Source organism: Carettochelys insculpta, chromosome 23 (genome assembly GCF_033958435.1).
Source record: "Carettochelys insculpta isolate YL-2023 chromosome 23, ASM3395843v1, whole genome shotgun sequence".
NCBI classification, from domain to species: Eukaryota; Metazoa; Chordata; order Testudines; family Carettochelyidae; genus Carettochelys; species Carettochelys insculpta.
The window spans coordinates 13,631,101-13,650,566 of NC_134159.1; the positions used below are offsets into that span (position 1 = coordinate 13,631,101).

A 19,466-nucleotide genomic window follows, 5' to 3' on the forward strand; every position below is an offset into this window, starting at 1 on the left:
TGCGGCAGGCTTGGCAGGAGCTCTGAAGAACAGTCGGCGAAAGGAAGGAAAGAGGCGAAGATCAGGGCCACCCCTCCCGGAGCCAGGGAGAGCCGGGGCGGGAGCGAGTTATAAACAGCCCTCGCTTCCACCGGCTGAGGGGATGTGGTTTGCCAAGAACGTTTACAACAACATGCAACCGCGAGCGCCTTTGCTTCAGCAGAACCGGACTAGCAACGAACCCAGGGCCCCCTCCAGCCTCTCCCTCCCCACGTGTCGAGTGCCAGGGCTCTCGCCCCAACCCGGATCTGCGGGGCGCAGGCTGAGCCGCCACCTCCGTGCTTGCTCCCTCGCATTGGCCGGCTCAGGGGAAGAGGAGCCAGCGCGTTAGGTCTGTGAGAAAGGCCGGGGGAGCGGGATGGGGTGAGGGGCTGATTGTTTGCCTGCTCGGCCCCACCTCACGGGGACTAAGAATAGGCTTTGCTTGCAGGCAGCTATTTTAAGCAGCCTTTTATGTCCAACAGGCTTTTTCTGCAGAACACCTTGGGTAGTCGCTCAGGATGTTTCGTCTTTTTCACCAAGGAATAGGTAGCTTGTTAGTCATATGTACAATGGCATTGCCTGGGCAGCCCTACTGAGATCAGGCCCCGCCCCCCTGCCATGCTCGGTGCTGTACACACCCAGATCAACCCCCTCATCCCTCTCTTGCCATGCCTGGCCCTGTACATGCCAAGATCAGGCTCCCTGCACCAGGCACTGTACACACTGAGAACAGCCTCCCTGCAGCACCTGGCACTGCACACGCCAAGGTAAGCCTCCCCCGCCGCGCCCAGTGCTGTACACACTGAGATCAGGCCGCACCGTGCCAGGTGCTGTACACACACACAGTGAGTTTGCCCCACCCCTAAGAGCTTACAATCCGACCAGTTGAGGCAGGACAATGGCTCCCATTTTACAGGTGAGTTAGAGATAAGTGACACAGCCTGGCGAGTCCATAGTAGAGCTAGCAATTGAACATGGACCTCTAGAGGCTCGTTCCAGTGCCTAAACCACAAGAACTCAGTGGACTGCAGTGGTAGCATCCTGACAGACATTCAGTGGGCCTGGGGAAAGCTATCCAGCCAGCTCAGTCCAGGTCACCACCACAGAAATCAACTGCAATACAGGGCCCTTTGCAGGCAGCCTGGAGATGCCAAGGCCTGTCTGCACCATGGAGCACGAAGCCCCTTTCCACACCTACAGCTGGCCCCTACGGCCCCCAGCTGTGGCAGCCCCCAGGAGACACGTGGCCTGATGCTACTTTGGCAGGGCCTATTCTGTGGACCGTGGCCATCAGTCTGCAGGGCTGACAGTTCTGCTCCAGCAAAGCCTATCAGCGCAGTTCCTCCCATTTCCCATTGGAACTGCTGCGCTGAGCTGCCTTAACACAAAGACCTCCCTCCCCCCAGGCCACTACCTGCTCTCTTGTCCTTAGAGGGCCTGGGGGAGGCAGGAAAGGGGGTGCCAGAGCCCAGGCAGATGCGAGCACTACTCAAACTCAAGTTCTCCAGTTGGTTAGTTCAGGTTCCTTGTCACTGTGGCTGCATTCACGTGACACCTCCAATGGCATCCAGCGGCCACCGTGGCGAGTCACATGCCCACACCTATGCCCAGCTGAGAGAAAACACATGCGAAGGGAGCAGAATTCTGCCTATTATTAACTCTGAGTCAGAACATCATGGCCGCAAGCGACTGTTCACATCAAGCGAGGACTAACGGTCACACTTAGAGTCAGACATGCCTCCCCAGCTCACCAGCAGGGAGGAGCAGAATATGTTACACGCGGTTAGAAGCCCATCACTCAAAAGTGCAGTAGACAGTTATAAGCCACCTATTAATCTGCTGGACCCTATAACCATTCAACACCCATTCATCAAGAACAAACTACAGAGAAATGTGTTCTTCATATAAAAGGCGCAACCAGATTTCAGCAAGAAGCTCCTGGCATTTCAGCTCAATTCTGGCTCTGAGGTGGGTGGAAAGAGCCAAGCCCCTCAATTCCTGTACCCTTCACACTCCCAGGTTGGGAAAGCTAAAACCCAAGATCCAAACGGTGCAACAGAAGCACCAGAGACAGAATGCAAAGTTACATCCCCAATTGGCTGGCTGGGACATCTCAGGCAGATCAGATGATTCAGGTCCGGTGCTGAGCTGTAACATCGTTGAACCAGGCTATAATTAACCACTGGGACAACTGACCAAGAGCTGGGGTGGATTTCTCCATCCTTGGCCGGTTCAGACAAGAATTAGTTCAGGCTGGGGCTATGTACGTCAGACTAAATGACCACAATGATCACTTCTGGTTTGGTAATTTATGAACGGGACAACCCGCAGCCTCGACACAGACAATTCCTTTCACAAACACAATCCGTTTCTGGGGATGGGGAACGTGCCCTGGAAAGGGGAGAAACCATAAGCATTCTTCAAGCGTGGCAAAGTATTACCAGCACAGCAGCACTAAGCTGTGTAGTGCATCCCCAACTCTGTGCTATCCGGGGAAGGGTTCAGTTCTGTTTGGGAGCCATCACAAAAATGTCTTTTGTCCATCAGTTCCCAGCAGCCTCCAAGGCTGCAACATAGATAGTGAAACATAAATAGCGAAAATTCAACCCTGTTTAGGACTATTTGAACCCTGCAAAGGAGCTTAGGAAGTGCAGAGCATGAGCAGCTGCCTGCAGATGCCAGGGAGATCGCATGTGTGTGTTTGCTGCTGTTAGCCGACCGGGATGATTTACCTCCAGGAGGAAGGGAAGAACAGGGATGAAGGTCCGGGTGTTCTCAGAGAGCAGCGTGAGGGCCCGGACACAATGCATCCGCAGGGGGTAAAAACGAGCAGTGGGTACCAACCTGGAAAGAAGACAAAGGGAAGGTCAGCAGGTGAGGTCAGCAGCTAATCACATCTACAGTCTTAAATGCTAATGGCAAAGGCCTCTCTACCTGAAAAGGCAAGTTGTTTTAGCTCTTGAGTAGGAGGCTGTCAGAGCTGTTCAGGCCAGCCTGCAGTGAGAGATGTGACCTCATGCACTAAGTCAACATGCAACACAAGTTGAATAGTAACAGAGAGAAAGCCGTTCTAATCTATATACTATTAAAACAAAAAAGCAATCCAGTAGCACTTTAAAGACTAACAAAATAATTTATTAGGTGATGAACTTTCATGGGACAGACCCCCTCTACTCTCTGACTTGCTGAAGTGGGTCTGTCCCATGAAAGTTCATCACCTAATAAATTATTTTGTTAGTCTTTAAAGTGCTACTGGACTCCTTTTTTGTTTCCATGCAACACAAGGATTTCACTAGTGACCTCATGCACTAGGTCAGCGTGCACTTCCCTAGTGACCTTATGCACTAAGCCAGCGTGCAGCACAAGGACTTCACCAGTGACCTCATGCACTAGGCCAGCGTGAAACCTACGGACTTCCCTAGTGACCTCTTGTACTAGGCCAGTGTGCAACCCACGGACTTCAGCTCCTCATTGACTTGAGCACCCCAAGTTCTTGCAACCATGATTCATCCTCCTTGTGTCCTCCTCCTAGGCAAGTGATTTTCAACCAGTGGTCCTCTCCCCACCTCAGGGACTTGCAGAGTACGTCTAAGATTTCCAAAGGGGTGTGTGACACCGCTCAAAAATGTTTAGAGATCCGCAAATGAAGAAAAGTTGAAAACCACAGTTCAAGCAATTCCCGTGTACTCCTGCATTGTCTTCTGATGTCCCTAATAGCATCATTCCCCCATCCATTAAACCAGAACCCAACAGGCAGGAAGGGGACAAGAACTGAGCAACCAGGCAGAGCTCTACTCAGAACCAGGCAACACTGCTCATCAGGGGACCACAACGGCACTGTGGGAAATACTGCCTTTTATTACCATCCCCTACTACTGTTCCAGGACGGAGTGCTCCAACCACCCTGGGGAAACAAGGGTTGAGGTTTGCTTTGGTACAGGCATGTCAAGTAATTACCATCTCTAAACCCACAATCATGATTAGTCTCCCCAGCCCTGGCTGTCTCAGCAACAGGAGCACAGGGTTTATGGCTCTGGAAACTGATCTAGAATGGTAACGGCCTGATCTGTCCGACTTATCTTAGTTTGTAATTCACTTGTGCTCATGCAGCACCTTCACCCAGGACCTTCCACTTCCACAGCAGCCGTGTTTCATATGGGGCACTCGGACTGCAATGCAAGTGAGGGGCAGAGCAGAGAATAAAGAAACTGACCCCAGGCCCTCAACAGGACCAACAATCATGGCATGCCTAGGGGGCAACTCCATGCGCTGGAAGGGGCGGGGCCTCAGGGGAAGGGGTGGGGCCAATTGAAGTCAGCCCTTAGCGCCGACCAGAGCACAGCACTAACCATCCTCTCCAAAGCCCTCAGAGGCCACGGGGAGTGAGGGAGTGACACTCCCACCATGTTTGAAAGGGGCTTGGAGATTCTGGACCTTGTTACTGCAGCAGTGGTGGCAGCTGAGAGCTCCAGACCCCTTTCAGACACTGGGCCCCTATGCAATTGCCCCCCTTGTCCATCACCCCTGTCCCATCAGCAGGCCAGAGGCCCCCCCACACTTTCATCACTAGGCCAAGGCTCTGGCCCACCAGCCCCCGGCAGAACACCCTGGGCGTGAATGAACTGCACCTAACACGGATACTTTTCAATGCCCTTCCCAAAGAATAGCTTTGATCCTGAGAGGCGAAGTCCCCCGTCCCCCCCCAAAAGAGAGAGACCACTGAGCAACGCAGCAGAAAGCATCTGCATCGCCGACCAAGATAAATCACCCCCTTTCTCCCCCCCTCCCTCCACCAAATAGTGAAATAATTATCACTGGATCCATTATGGAAATAAATCTACTTTGCACCCACACGCTGGCACCGCTGGAGATGACGAAAGCCTTCCTCAGGAATTAATTGATCGAGGGATAAACCTGTTAAAGATATGGATTTATTGTAAACCCAGACCATTAATTTCAGAACACTCCACAGAGCAGCAATCAGCCTAACCTCCGGCTGGCTGGGACGGAGGCAGCATGGGAAACGCAGCAGGGCCCTGCAGCCTGCTGGGGCGGGGGGTGGGCTGGCTAGGCCCTCGAAGGGCCGGCTCGGGCTGCTGAGTTTCCCGCCCACGTTTCCCGCTGTGGAGGGGCGCGATGGCTAACCCCGAAACGCCTGCCCAGCTTCTCCCGGGAGGCCAGGGCCCCGGGTGCGGCACAGCAGGAAGTTTACGACCTGACAAGAATTATTTTCACTCTCTGCAACTCCTCTTACTGGCCGCCACAATCTCCCTGACTGGGGAGGCTGCCGGAAGCCCCTCCAACGTTCATGTAAGCCCAGGCAAGGCTAGTCAGCCAATCACGGGGCTGCTCCCAAAACACCCCGACATCTCCTCTGCCTGTTGAAATGGGGTTCCTGCCTCCTCACAAGCACAGCCTGCAAGGGAAGAGACGGAGTCCCAGGGGACCAAGGCAATGCTTGGTTAACTATAAAAGGAAGAGGAGCCTGGTACTTATTGAATGTGTCCCCAAAGTAGGCAGGGCTGGGCAGTCCTGGTGTGAGCTGGAAGTGGGGGGTGCACCCCAAAACAAGTGGGGGGGCAAGGCAGAAGCACGTGAGACACCAGAGGAATCGGAGGTGCTCCAATGAAGCAGCCTTCTCCCTGTGTTCCAATGTCAGGAGAGACCCAGCCTAGCCAGAGCATCCTTCTTGCTCCTTATTTGCAAGAGAAGTGTCAGCAATTCCCTGCAATGCCCCCAGCAAACCGGGCTCCCCTCTCCCCCAGCAGCTGGGACGGCATCGTCTCCCCCTGGCCTCCCCTCCACTTTCCCTGGGCAGGATCCCCATCCCGTGGAAGTTCAAGCTGCGCCAGATCTGCTTCTCCACCGCATCCTTCGAAATACGTTTTTAATGAGTTTTATACCCCAGAGAGGGGCTGGCTGGGGTGGGTGAGGGATAAGAAAACGAGGGAGCTAATTCCGAGGTTAGCAGGCAGCCCTCTGCTACTAGTTATCTTGTTTAAGCACATTTCAAATTCTGCCTTGGTCCCTGCCTGGAGCAATGAGGCTTCCACGGACGGTAATTTCTCCCCAGTCCCCTCCTGTAATGAGGGGAAGGAGCTGCACACCTTTCCCTCCCCCTCTCCATTCCTCTCTCTCAGCCCTTTTCTAGGACCAAGAGTGCCACCTGCCGGCAGAGGGAAAAGCAAAACAACAACAGGAGAAAATTATTTCCTTCAGCTTCTCCGCAGGATTTTATTTGCTCCTTTGCAACGTGAGTTTCAAGCCACCCCTGTGAAGAACTGGCACAAGCAAGAGCACAACCTATTCAAGGTGCCAGGATGGGGGCAGATAAATACCCCAAAACTGAGTACTATGAACACAGAACAATAGGAGAGTAATGAACAGCAGGTCCCTCTGCAGGCTGAACTTCTCTAGTCCGGCACTCTCTGGAGTCTGCCATGAATTTAGTGAGCCGGACAACCACTTATCATGAATGTGGCCAAGTTTCCTGCAGTCCCATGAACTTTGTTTCCAGCCACCAGTCCTGGCTCTCAGGGTTCTGGGCTGTTATTTAGTTCTGATTTACCCCAAAATATCTTCTAAGACCCCAGTAAGCAGTGGAAGTGTTGGTAATGCTGCCAAGATAATACTGACCTCCTGGTTTGGCACATTCTGTGCTCAGCACTGGTCAGGTCCAAGGATGTTGGACTAGAGAGGTTCAACCTGTAGGGTTCTTCCTGCCTCCTGCAAGGACATCAGCTTGCAGCCACCTGATACTTACCCATCCTAGACTTACAGTCCTTAATGCTAGTGGCTGCCCCTCTGCTTGTGTAACATGTCCAAAGGGGCGTGATAAACTCCCTGGTGAAGCAGAGCCCTACCCAGATTGGCACAGGACCTTCTCAGGTGTATCTAAGCCATCACCTGTGTCCTGGGCAAACTTCTCTGCCCCCGCTGAGCAAGGTTTAGCAATTAAACCCTCAGCATCTCTAACTCAAGTGACCCTATCTTAGGTCTTATTTCCAAACTCCTTCCCTAGAGCAGGGGTGCACGAAGTGGGGAGCTGGCCACTTCAGGGGGTGTGAAATTTCCTTAGGGTGCACAGCACGATCGGCTGCTGGGTCTCAGGTTCATTCATCTCCTTACAAACGTTGACATATGTTCCTGGTTTTATGTCTGTATAGTCACATTTCTACACCAATTCATGAAGTTTTTACATTCTACAGACTTATTTTCTTACACGTGCTGAAAGGGGTTTTTTGTTTGTTTTTTTCATATGAACATAACCAAAATTCTGGTCAGTTTGGATAACACTAGACAGGTTGTGGGGACCTGCTAATTGCAAGGATGAGATGCGGGACCCGACATAAAACGTTTGCTCACCACTGCCCTACAGGTCTTTAAGCTAAGACTTGACAAAGTCCTGGCTGGGATGTTTTGGCTGGGAATGGGTCCTGCTTTCACTGGAGGTGTTGGAATCAATATCCTCCTGAGGTCTCTTCCAACCCCATGATGCCACCCAGATGAATGACAAACAGACAGGATGTAAATTATTTCCCCAAGAGACAAGGTTTTATTTACAGAAGAGAAGTCGGCTGGAATCCTTCCCTCGCAGTAGAACGGCTTTAAAAAATAAAACCAAGCCCAGGAGCTGAAGCACATTTGGTCTCATGTAACTTCACGCTTTCCTTGGCATACAGAGGGTCCTCGTTATAAGCTGCTTTGCTGTAAGTCGTTTTGCATATAAGTCCTTAATTCATGCAGGAAAGCAGATTCATAAGTTGCAGTGATCTGCACTTAACATCAGGGGGCTGAGGGACCAAAAGCTGGAACAGAGCAGAGCTTTGTGGTAGCCAGGCAGCAGGTGCTGTAGTGCTGGGGCCCTGGAAGTGAGCCCTGAAGTCACAGGGGACTGGTGGGGAGCCTGGATCTGGCTTAACTTTTTCTACTTATTTATTTATCGAATTGTTATTTATCTGTTTATTTATTCTATTCATTTATTTCTATTCTATTTCTACTTATTGGTTTTGTGGATTATAGGTGTCTTATATGTACCACACGTGTGTGAACTGTACATGTTGAGAACATATCTCAAGCTAATCGCATTATTCCTAAATGGATACTAACTCCCCTTTGTAAGTCGTTTCACCATAAGTTGCATTATTTAGGAACATAACCTGGGCTTACAACGAGGACCCCCTATATTTGCCTTGCTCTATTCCACATCTCCAGGGGGGAAGCGGGGAAGCAATGGGAGCAGGATGACAGGGGCACGTGTAATCAACCCTCTTCCTTTAAAGCCTTTAAGGCCTGATTTTTCCGCTGGTGCAATGTGGCACCAAAAGAGCTACCCAGACAGACACAAGCTGAGGATCTGAGCTACCCTTGAGAGACAGTTAAAGATACACACCCCTGTGAAAGCTAAGTGGGCAACATCCTGCCTCCCTGGAGAGCCCCCACCTCCAGACACCCTACGTTCAGTAGCTGCTTCCAGCCACCGACTGAGATAGTGCTGCTGGATTGACGCTGTCCGCAGCATGTTGTAGCACAGGAGAAACAACCCAATGGCCCACATGGGACTCTCACCAGTGTGTAGCGGTTACATGCAAGGAAGCAGGTAGGAGGGTGGATGGAGAAATGAGCAACAGCCTGGTCCTATCTGAACGTGTTGCAAGCCCTTGGTGCTTCTCCCAGAGACTGCCTGCTGTGCTGTGATCTGTGGGCTTCGTTCCTGTTCTGCTACCTCCGAGCCAGAAGGCAGCCACAGTCCAGAGCCCTGGAGGAGCCCTCTGCCCAGCAGCTGAAATTGCAGGATTGGACCTGGCAGCGCAGCTGCAGCAAGTGGACTGAGGGAGGAGACCCCATGGTGCCCCACGCTGCGACCTCTCCCTTTCACGCAGGTTTGCTGACAACACCCATCCGAGGCTCCCGCTCATTTTTTCCATCCATGTGAAGAACAAATTTTGATGTGTGAATGGAGGGATGTGAACCACCAGTAGAAACACAGGCCACTGGCTCTGGGCACTCCGCTAATCAGCTGGGTGGCACCTAACTCTCCCCAGGGCAGCTGTCCAACCGCTCAGCTTACAGGAAACACTGCACCCATCTTTTTCACCCCAGCCTACACGTCACCGGCTTGCTCACCAGGGGAACGTCATGCAGGCTCTGTTCCCAGCTCTCTCTACCCCACAGTCAGGTCCTGACACAGCCCCAAACCTGCACTGCTTGTTACGTGCTTGCTACACAGTGCTCCAGGAGGCCCTGTACATCACACATGCCTACTAGTTCTGTTGGCTGCTCTCCCAGGGCCTTTCCAGTTTCACCCTTCTGTGGCCCTAGAGAGCTGATTTATCTGCCTGCACAGGTGGGGAACTGCCTAGGCTTGTCCGCAGGACAATTAAAAAGCTGCAACAGCAAAGGGAAACTGGGGGTGAGAGACTCCTGACTGTCATTTGGACCCTGTTTATCCCCATCACCCGGGGCAGTTCTGAGCCCAGGCCGGCAGCATTTGAGACTGAGAAACTAGCAACGGGTCTATGAGGATTTCAGAGCTCACCTATCCCCTGCCATTTCAAAGCACAGAGTACGTTTCTCCGTCACAAACCAGGAGGGTGCAAGAAGGAAGCGGAGTCAAGTTCACCGCAGAAAAGAAAGAGGTCACAAGTCTGCAAACCGAGGTGCCACCACATGCCGACAGAAGCCAAAGAGAGACCGTGAAAGAACTCAAGATGGCAGAGGCAAGAAAGTACCGAACTTCAGTCACATGTACACGACGCACCAGTGTTCCCTGCAAGCTGAACGCTTGGACAGCATTCCATGGTAGCAGAGCAGTCACAGCCACCCACAGTGGACAAGCATGTGTTTTTATCGGTGGTGCACAGCCACACATGCCTTGGTGCAGATAATGGAATTTATTCCACCCATGGATGGAAAAAGCATGAGAGGAGACACAGCTCTGCGCCAGGGTTAGCAGCGCAGAGAGAACACACAGCAGGTTGCGTCCACATACAAGTGAAAGGCTCCTTCCCTGGGGCTGGGGAAGGCTCCAGAAGCAAGAGATGACAAGGCCAACAGCAGTATAGGTGGAGAAGCCTGGGCTTGAGAAGCAGAGAGCCACACAGGGCATGTGCGCACATCCATACCCCTACCCTCCCCACGTGTCCTTACGTCTCAGCCATGCCACATCAACGACCCAGCTATTTATATCTGTGGAGGAGAGGTTGTGTGTGTACGTAGTCTACAGGCTGCAGAAAGACGCATCCAGGTTAGATGTACTTTATCCACAGTTAAATCTGGGTTTGGCTCCTGGCTCTGCCAATGACTCCCAATGTCACCTGGGGCTAGTCTTTCCATCTCTCTGTGGGGAAGAGTACGCCCTCCTCCCTCTCACCCTGGGTCCGTCTTGTCTGTTTCCTATTTTGTGTCTGGACAGTGCCTTGCACAAACGAGCTCGGATCTCAGCTGAGCTCCGCTGTCTTTTCTACAGAGCATTGTAATTACTCAACACCCCACTTGTTCCACGCACAGTTGCTCAGATTTAAACGAGATCACAAGCTGAGCTGCAAAAAGACATGGGACAAATTTACTGTTGGTGTGACTCCACTGATGCCAGGCACGTTGCATCAGGGTTGAATCTGGCCCTTCCTGCTGGTCTGATGGAAGAAGGCAAACAGCCATCACGCGACCCGAGTTCTCCCCACACAATTGCATTTTTCATTGGCATGCAAATGGAAGGGGGGAAAAAAACCAGAGGCTAATTACACACTGAGGCTCTGGAGTCAACAAGCCTTCAATCCCTGGATAACAGCAGCTTGGCTCAGACATTGTAATGAAGGGACCCATTCAGGTGTTTGCACATGGATAGCTCTCTTCTCTGGGGAAATAAAAGGAGATCTATCACCTTTGTGAATAAAACCCAGCGCCATAGCAACACTGCCGCTGCTCTGCCCGGATAAAGTGTGCAAATAAATAAGAAGCTGTCTACATGTCCAAATGCACAAGCACATGACACACAGGCAATCAGTGCTAAGGTATAAAAACCCTGCCGCTCTCAAGTCTCCATTGCTCTTTTGGTGCGAGTGCTAGGAGCTTATTCCTGCAGTGGGACAGCCGAGAGAACTCCCTCCTATTTCCTTGCAGGTGCCTTCACTGGCATGAGATTGTTTTGAACATGTTTATTTACCTCACTGGATTTGCTGCCTTCTGGCTGACTAGCCAGACACAGTTTTCAGTGCAAACAGGCCACCATAATCCTTGGAGCAGCACTGTCGTTCAACGCTGCACGACTGGCCTGAGCTAGTAAGCAAAGGGGGACAATGGTGCTGCTGGAATGGGTCATGGTGACAATCTTTCCTTCGAGTAAATAAAAATAAATGACACTGTCCCAGCAAAGGGTCCCAGAGCTCTGAGCAGGGCAGTTCTGAGGTCTCATCCTCCCGCACCCTGAGGTCCCTTGACCCTCTTTACACATGAAAGGCGGGCAGCCCCGAAATCAGAGCCTGATACCAACGTTAACTTGTGCCACTATTTCCTCCAACACCTCTGTGCTTTCAAGGGGTGACAGCACAAGGAAAGCGATTACCAAAACGGCTTGGGGACACCCAAAACCACAAGGATCGGGGGGTCAGCAACCCTGTCACAGGTGCCAAGAGCGGCAGGCGAGCCAATTTTCACCAGCATGCGGGATGGGAGCTCAGCACCACCCCTCCTTTCCCATATAGCCAGAGCTTGCTCCAAGCCAGGTTACCCACGGGTTAACAAAAGACCAGCTAATGCTACCAACCACCACCTAAATGGTAAAGCGCTGCACCTTCATTCACCTATTAATGAAGCTGTGGTAAGTAGGACTATTAGTGACTTTAAAAAGTCTCGCCAGCCTCTGACCTACACAGAGGTCAAAAGTTCAGATTTCAGCACTCGGCCTTGGAAAGGTTGCTGACCACTGTCCTATGTAATCAGAACACAGGTAAGAGGAGTTTCAGGGTCAGAATCAGGAGGAGGCTGGAGTACCATCGGTCTTGGACAGTCTGACACAAGTTGTGCATCTGGACAGGGGGCGATACAAGATGACCCTTGTGTTCCCTTCTAACCCAGTGCTCCTAAGGATCAGGCTCATCATTCCAATCATCAAGGGGGTTGTAAATTCTGTACCCTGTCTGAAATGGCTGTGCACATTTCCACTGCTGCTGGGTTCCACCCCAGAAGTGGCTGCATTTCAGCCTTGGATGAAACATTCACGGCCTGGATCCAAGCAGTGCCCACTGAAGTTAATGAAATGACTCCCGTTGACTGCTGAGGGGCTTTTCCCTTGACCAAGGAAGCAGCATCACTACAGCAACATAGCTGTAGCTTAGACAGTACTAGAAGAGCAGTGACAGCTAGGGCTTATGTCCCATAGCCCAACTTCAGCTGGTACCCAGCGCTGACACTCTTACAGGGACATGATGTCGTTCAAAGAGGCACCATGCCAAGACCACATCTGCCCCGGTGGGAATGAAAGACGCCAGCTACTTCCCACAACGCACAGAATGACTCTTCCCTAGAAACCGGCTCGGATGTCGTGAGTGGCTACAGCAGACCTATGAGCTTTCCCTTCAGTGCCCTAAGTCCCTGCAGAAATGCTGCTTTGCAGCACGCCTGTAGCACAGAGCGTGCAAAAGCAGCGGACAAAACGCCACTCTGGCGGAAGGCAATCCCCACCGACCCCCATCATCTGCTGCCCCCTCCGAAAAGCTGGACCAGAGAATTGCTGTCCCCAGTGAGGTTGCTAGCTGCCATTTGGCAAAGGCTGCTTTCCCCTTCCTGCCAGGTCTCTGATGCAGGGAGATGCCAAGCTATCTCCGTTTCCATTACCTTGAGCTCTTCACTGCTAGCATCTTTGCTGAGCCAGCAAGACTGGGCACATTGCTGGGGCTTGCAATTACTAACTGCAGCGCGAGTGCTGGGGAGGAGCTGGGGGGAGGGAATGCAGTCTAACAGGCTGGCCTCCCAGTGGAACCTCTGCTTGGTAAACAGCAAATGGAAGGGGCTGCACACCTCACAAAAGGCACCAAAGATCTTGCAAAACTAGGGTGGTAGGTTGCTAGAGATACATGCTCCGGTAAACAACAGCAACAGCCCCCAGCTTCTCTGCTGGGTTTTTCATCCATCCCACTCCAAGTGCCTTACACAGGAGGTCAGGATCATTACCCCCACCTGGAACAAAACAACTTGCCCAAGGTCACCCAGCAGGGAAGCTGCAGAGTAAAGACTAGAAGTCAGGTTCTCCAAGCCATGTCCCCTGCTCTACCCACTACACCACACTGCCTACAGGGTGTCAAGGGAGGGGTAAGGGGCAATGTTTTCCATGTGCTACTATTTTCCATCCATGTGTGGAATAAACTTTTTATGTGCACCAAGGCACATGTCCATGTGCACCACAGTAGAAACAAAAACCTAGCTCTGGGAGCTCTGCTAAAAAGCTGGGCAGCATCTGAATCTCTCCCAAGTGGCCACACAAGCACCCACTTTCCAGGGCACACTGGCAAGGGGCAAGAACTGTCCACAAAAGAGCTTACCATAGTGTAGGGATCAAGGGAAAAGGCACAGGTAAGGCACAGAACTGAAAGGCGCTCCCAAAACACCAGGTTGCAGGCCAGCCCATTGCAAAACAAGACAGGGGAACATTAATGCTCACTCCCCGCTCAGGTTAAAAGACGCAGGCTGGACTAAGGTGCAGGCTACTCATTTCACTAAGGGACTGGGCTGCTTTGGTTTCCTTTAAAATGAGAAATGACAGCACATCTACGAAAGCCAGCTCTCAGTGGGATGCTGGTCTCAGCTCCTTGGTTAGCCTTCGCCCCAGGTGTCCCAGCATAAAACCCTGGAGGAAATGTGCCCTGATCCAACTCAGCCTGGCTCTGCCTCGGCAGGTCCCAGTGATCCTTGCCCACCTTGGAGTGTTTGCACTGCTGTTCGGAGGGTCTGGTGCTAAGTCCAAGCCCGGACAAGGACTAGCTCAGCCCAGGAGCCTGGGTGAATGCACAGGAGCTAGATTTCACCAGAGGGTTTCGAAACAGCAGGTGTTAGTGGAAGAGTGACTGTGCAAGCGCTTCTGGCTAACGGGTCCAAAAAGCACCTCCAGTACTGAGTACACCCATTATTTGTACCATGTCCAACGCTCGGCTGGACAGACATACTATTCCACTCCTCCCAGTCTGCTCCAAGCCTCCTTCCTTTGCACCCTTATCCTGAGGCTGTTCACTCAAATTAAAAAAAATAGTAAAAACAAGAATACCTAGATCTTAGACAGCAATTTGCACCAGTCCATCGCAAAATGTTTTACAAAGGAGGTAATATTATGCCCATTTCACAGATGGGGGAAACCAAGGCACAGAGCCATGAAGCTCCCCCAACAAACCAGTGGCTTAGCCCAGAACAGAATCCAGGTCTCCTGAATCCCAATCCAGTGCTTCAGCCACTCAGCCACACATGTGATCATACCAATGATCTCGGTTAATGGACACAAAAGCATTTCAATAACATTCATACTACATTCAAGCAACAGTGCAGCAAGCCACATCTCACAGGCGTACTTCAATACATCACAACTCATGAGAGCAGCCCTCCTGCATATAACAGGACAGTCTCCTACAGGTTGAACCTCTCTAATCTGGAACTCTCTCGCCTGGCAACATCTGTAACCCGGCATGATTTTCGTTCGCCAGGAAACCACCTATCATGGGTTTGGCCAAGCGTCCCGTGGTCCCACAAAGTTTTTTTTCCAGCCACCAGTCCTGGCTCTCAGCGTTCTGGGCTGTTATTTAGCTGTAATTTACCCCTCAATGTCTTCTCAGAGCCCAGCAAGCAGAGAAAGTGTTGGTCATGTGCTAGAGAATACTGACCTCCTGTGGTCCAGCAAAGTCTCTCGCCAGGCACCAGTCAGGTCCCGAGGGTGCTGGGCAAGAGAGGTTCAACCCGTACAAGGAAGGGTTAATAGCTACGTAGACCCTCCTGTTCATCCCCTATGTGAACTCGTAGCCCAAGTTTTTGAAGGGTGGAGGGAAGAGAAATGAGGCGGGGGAAGCAGAGAACTATCCACGTCTACTTACTTAATGCAGCCAATGATGACCTGGGTCAGAGGGTAAATCAACGGCTCCATGATCTCGCTGGGGTAGATGGTGCTAAGGACCCGACACCAGAAGAACAGGCAGTGGATGTACTGCCAGTTGTACACAGACTGGTAGTTCTCCTACAGGAGAAAGAAAGGCACAAGAACAGCTGAGACAGGCAGCGAACTGACTTTCTGCAGCAAGCACGCAGACTGTGCGTTCTCTAAGGCAGCAGTTCCCAACCTTTTCACTACTGCAGACCCAAATAACTCCCTCAAACCATTTGTGGACGCCCATCAAAGCCAATTCTAGCCACTCCATACAAGCCATTAAACGAAAAAGGGAAACTTAAACAACCGACGTTTAAAACAATGCATACTCATGTCTGACGTCAGAACAATTCGACTGCACTTCTCATTACAACAAATTATTGATTGCAACTTCGCAATTCACTTAAAACTTATTTCCGGTGTCCATTTGTATTTATCCTTTATTTTTTTTCATGGATCTCCTACGATACCGTCCACAGACACCAGGTTGGGAACCCCTGTCTAGGAGCACAGTGGTCTAACACATGGCGTGCAGAAGTGGGAACCCAGGACTCATGCATTCTAACCCTGGCTCTGGCAGAGACTAGTGACACCAGGAGGAATCAGGGGACTGCGCAGTGACCGGTCTAGTCCAGGATTCAGCCGGTCGGGATGGTCAGAGGTTTGCGCCACGCTTTGGAAACGCCAAGTGCTGCTTATTCACTGGAAGGAAACGTCTAGGTGTGTTGTTCCTCGTGTCATTTATCTGCAGGTGAGTGGGGCTGAACATCCCTGCCCACAGCAGATGGGGGCCAGGGCCATGTTCCAGAGGAGCCTTTCCCATCCACTGGCTAACAGAGACGAACCCTGATTTCTCCTGAGCAGCCAGGCTGGAAAATCCCTTTTACAGCTGGGCTGACTCTCTTCCTACTCCACCTCTGCTGGCGGGAAGGAAGAGAAACCTCTGTGGCAGCAGTGAGCAAAGTGGGAGGCAGGCGGGGCGCGAAATTTCCTCGGGGGGGGGGCACAGCACAATCAGCTCCTGGGTCTCAGGCTCATCTATCTCATTCAAAATGCTGAAATACGTTCCTGTTCTTGTGTATTCCCATATATACCCTGAGTCACAAAGTTTTTACATCTACAAACTTTTTATTTTTTAATGCATGCCAAAGGGGGGGTTGTTTTGTTTTTTGGTGTTTTTTTGCATATCAACCTAACCAAAATTTCCACCGCTTTGGACTACATTCGACAGGGTTGGGGGGGAGGGGAGACCTGTTAATTGCAGGGATGAGGTGGGGCCTGATGCAAAACGTTTGCTCACCCCTGCTCTAGGGACCAGCTTTCCCCGGCACTACCCATGAAGCAGGCAGACCAATGCCAAGCAGGACAAGCTGCACAGAAGCTGCCACTAGAGGGCTCTGATCATTCGCTCAATTGCAATACTAAGCATCAGAGAGAGAGCCGCGTTAGTCTGTACCTTCAAAAACAAAACACTAAAAGCAGAGACCTTCCCTCGCTCTGGGAGCCGGGGCAGTAGCTGAGACTCTCAAGGCGCGGTATTGCTCTTTCAGAGCTTCTCCATCATGCACTCCCTGTTCAAGTCAGCCTCTTGCAGCCACAATCCAGCACACCCACCTCATGGGCATTCACAGCCACGGTAATGAGGGGACGCGACATTAGCGGGTTGGAACTGAGGGAACACAAAGGAAACCAGCGCCCAGAACGAGCTTTCAGCTTCATTCCTAGGTCCGGCCTGCACCTCAGCCCAACGGCCACCTCCCTCGACACCAGACAAAGCAAGGCAACAGGCCACTTCGGGAATTAATACATGCAGCCCCAGCTCACTCAGCCTGCCCAAGCAGCATTGCAAAGAGCAGCCTCTGCCTCCAGCCAAGCATCGGGCATTTCCCAAGGAACCATGGGCAGCATCTCCCTCCCTCCCGCCCTCCCAGTGCACGGCCTGGTTCTGAGCAGCACCAAACACAAACCCTCCGTGAAAGAGCCATTCCCAGCCCGTATTTCCCACCCAGCCCCCAGGCAGTCCCTATGGAAGCCAGTTCTCCAGGGACTGCTCAACCAGAGGCTGCAGACGCAAAAAGCTCGGCGTGCAGAGAAGAACCCCAGTGTCTGGCAGCTCCCAAAGCCGCTCCTAGGGTGGGACCCTGGACTCCAACTTTCTCTCCCCTCAGGGAGCCTCTCCCACCTGCTGGCTAATGGAGACAGCCCAGACCACTGTGGCTCCTCCCCAGCAGACCTGGAGAGGTGGGAGGGGCACAAAGGGGGCAGTTCCTGCCCTGGAGACAGCAACTCAAAGGGCCTGGAGCTCCCGGCTGCTGTTACCGCAGCAGCAGGCCCAGGCCCTTTAAATCATTGCCAAAGCACTGAGCTGCACACACCGTGCACTCTCAGGGCTGGGGGAAAGGGCCATGCTCTGCCAGCACTGAGGGCAGGCTCTCCTAGCCCCGCCCCTTCCAACCAAGGCCCCGCCCCCTCCCAGACTGCTGAGCCAACTCCCCTCCCACACTTTGCCCACCGGCTTATGGAGGCTGTTGGCTCCTTTGCTCCTCTCTCACACATGCCTGTGCAGGGTGCACATGGACTGGATGACAGACTGCGGGCCTGCAGCATACCCGTATTACACACAAGCCCAGCACCTATTGGGAGGGCTCCGGTAAACATCCCCCCCCCGAGGGGTGGGTCGCTCCCTCTTGCCTCCCCATCCACCCAGCTTCTGTAAGCACCCGGGGCTGCTTTAGCGCTGACTGACCTGTTGCTGGGATTTGGCCACACTGATCATGCCACTGTAATTTAACCGCACTCTCCGCCTCCACTTTCGAACCCCTACTGCGTCACCAACTGGGTTCGGGGCCTGTCTCGCCAGGGCTGAAGGTATCAGAAGCCAATACAATCCAATTAGGGGCAAATGCCCAGGACCAGACTCTCTTAGCTCAGTGGGGTTTATCCCCATGTCTGAGCATCCAGGAGATTTAAGTGGTAACCAATCCTGCCATGCACGGCAGCAACCAAACCACTTATCTGGGGGCTGTTCTCTCAAACCCAGGTCAGGATGGGATTAGCAATCTGACCCAGCACAGGCAGCTCAGACAGGGCCCGGCCCAAATCAAAACAGCTCCCCAGCTGCCTCAATGAAATGGATAGACAGGTCCTGAGCAGGTGGCACAGGCTGACGGGGAGAGTGCCTGCCAGACACTGCAGTTGGAAACAACTACAGACAGGGGGGTGGCTTATCAAACCTTTGTTCTGGGTTTGGCTAAGTGGCTGAAACATTAATTTCACATGCATGGGAGGGAGAAGGGGAGAGACGCCCAGAGCATAAGAGAGACCCTCTGCCAGGATCGACACAGCTTGGGAAGAGAACGACCGAGCCAGTATCTGCGCTCCACCTCCTTGCTAAAAACCCAAACAGCTCCATACGCAAAAGCATTTCTTCTCCCAGGAGCAGCTGGCAGAACTCTGGCTCCCTCCACCCTTTTGGCAGAACAGCCGCCTGCTGGATCCTAAGCACATCCCAAAAGAGGCTGGTGCCCTTCTGACAAGGCTGCCCTGCTTCGTGGAACACTTTCCTACACGGCCAATTGCTACTGGCTCCAGATTCCCCAAGGATGCTCCCCATATGCCTGCTGACGTGCCCCATGGACTCCAGGGGTGTGCCAAACACACGTGCGTCAGCTCTCTCCCAAACACAGCACCAGAGGCTCCACAGAAGGCATTTCCTGGGAGTGACACCAAACCATGAAGTTAAAAGCCACTCATCCACCCAGCAAGGGCTCCAATCTCCCCCGTTCCCAGGGCAGGGGGACGCTATCAAAGAGAGAACCCCAATCCCCTTGCTCTTTACACAGTGCCGTTCAACCCCAAAGAAACCAAAGCACTCGGCAAAACACACACAGGCAAGTTCTTTCTCCCACCACTGGGTGGGAACAGGTTTGGCAGATCCACTACTTCCCAGCAGTTTGCACAGACAAGTATTAACTGAGAAGAGGTCATTTAGCCCAGGAATAGGACAAACATGGAGTCAGAGCTGTAAAGGTCCCTGCTCAGCAGACTGACCCTGGTTTTAAAGTTCTCATCTGCATAGCCTCCCAGCCCTTCCCAGCAATAGTCCTGGAGCACAGCCCGCCTAATGACACCAGCTGCCCTCGCTCAGAATCCAGGTTAAGGCTCCAGTTTCAGCCCCAATGCTCCAACTAGCCAATCCATTCCCATCGACCACCTGCTCTCCCACCTGTAGCACCCTGCAGCATTGAGGCAGAAACTGGGATATTTCTCCTGTTTCCCCAGGCACCAACCCACAGCCCAGCCTGTGGGAAAGCCAGCATCACCC

At 52.4% G+C, this 19,466-nt stretch overlaps 1 protein-coding gene across 1 annotated transcript in view; it reads right to left on the reverse strand.

The window, feature by feature from the left end:
- NOC2L (NOC2 like nucleolar associated transcriptional repressor) overlaps positions 1–19,466 on the reverse strand; it is a 96,346-nt gene that overhangs the window by 55,866 nt on the left and 21,014 nt on the right. Inside the window, exons 11-12 of the mRNA XM_074975993.1 lie at positions 15,093–15,232; positions 2,754–2,865 (exon numbers count right to left, since the gene is read on the reverse strand). Coding sequence (XP_074832094.1) covers positions 2,754–2,865; positions 15,093–15,232 — 252 coding nt within the window. The remainder of the gene's footprint in view (positions 1–2,753; positions 2,866–15,092; positions 15,233–19,466) is intronic.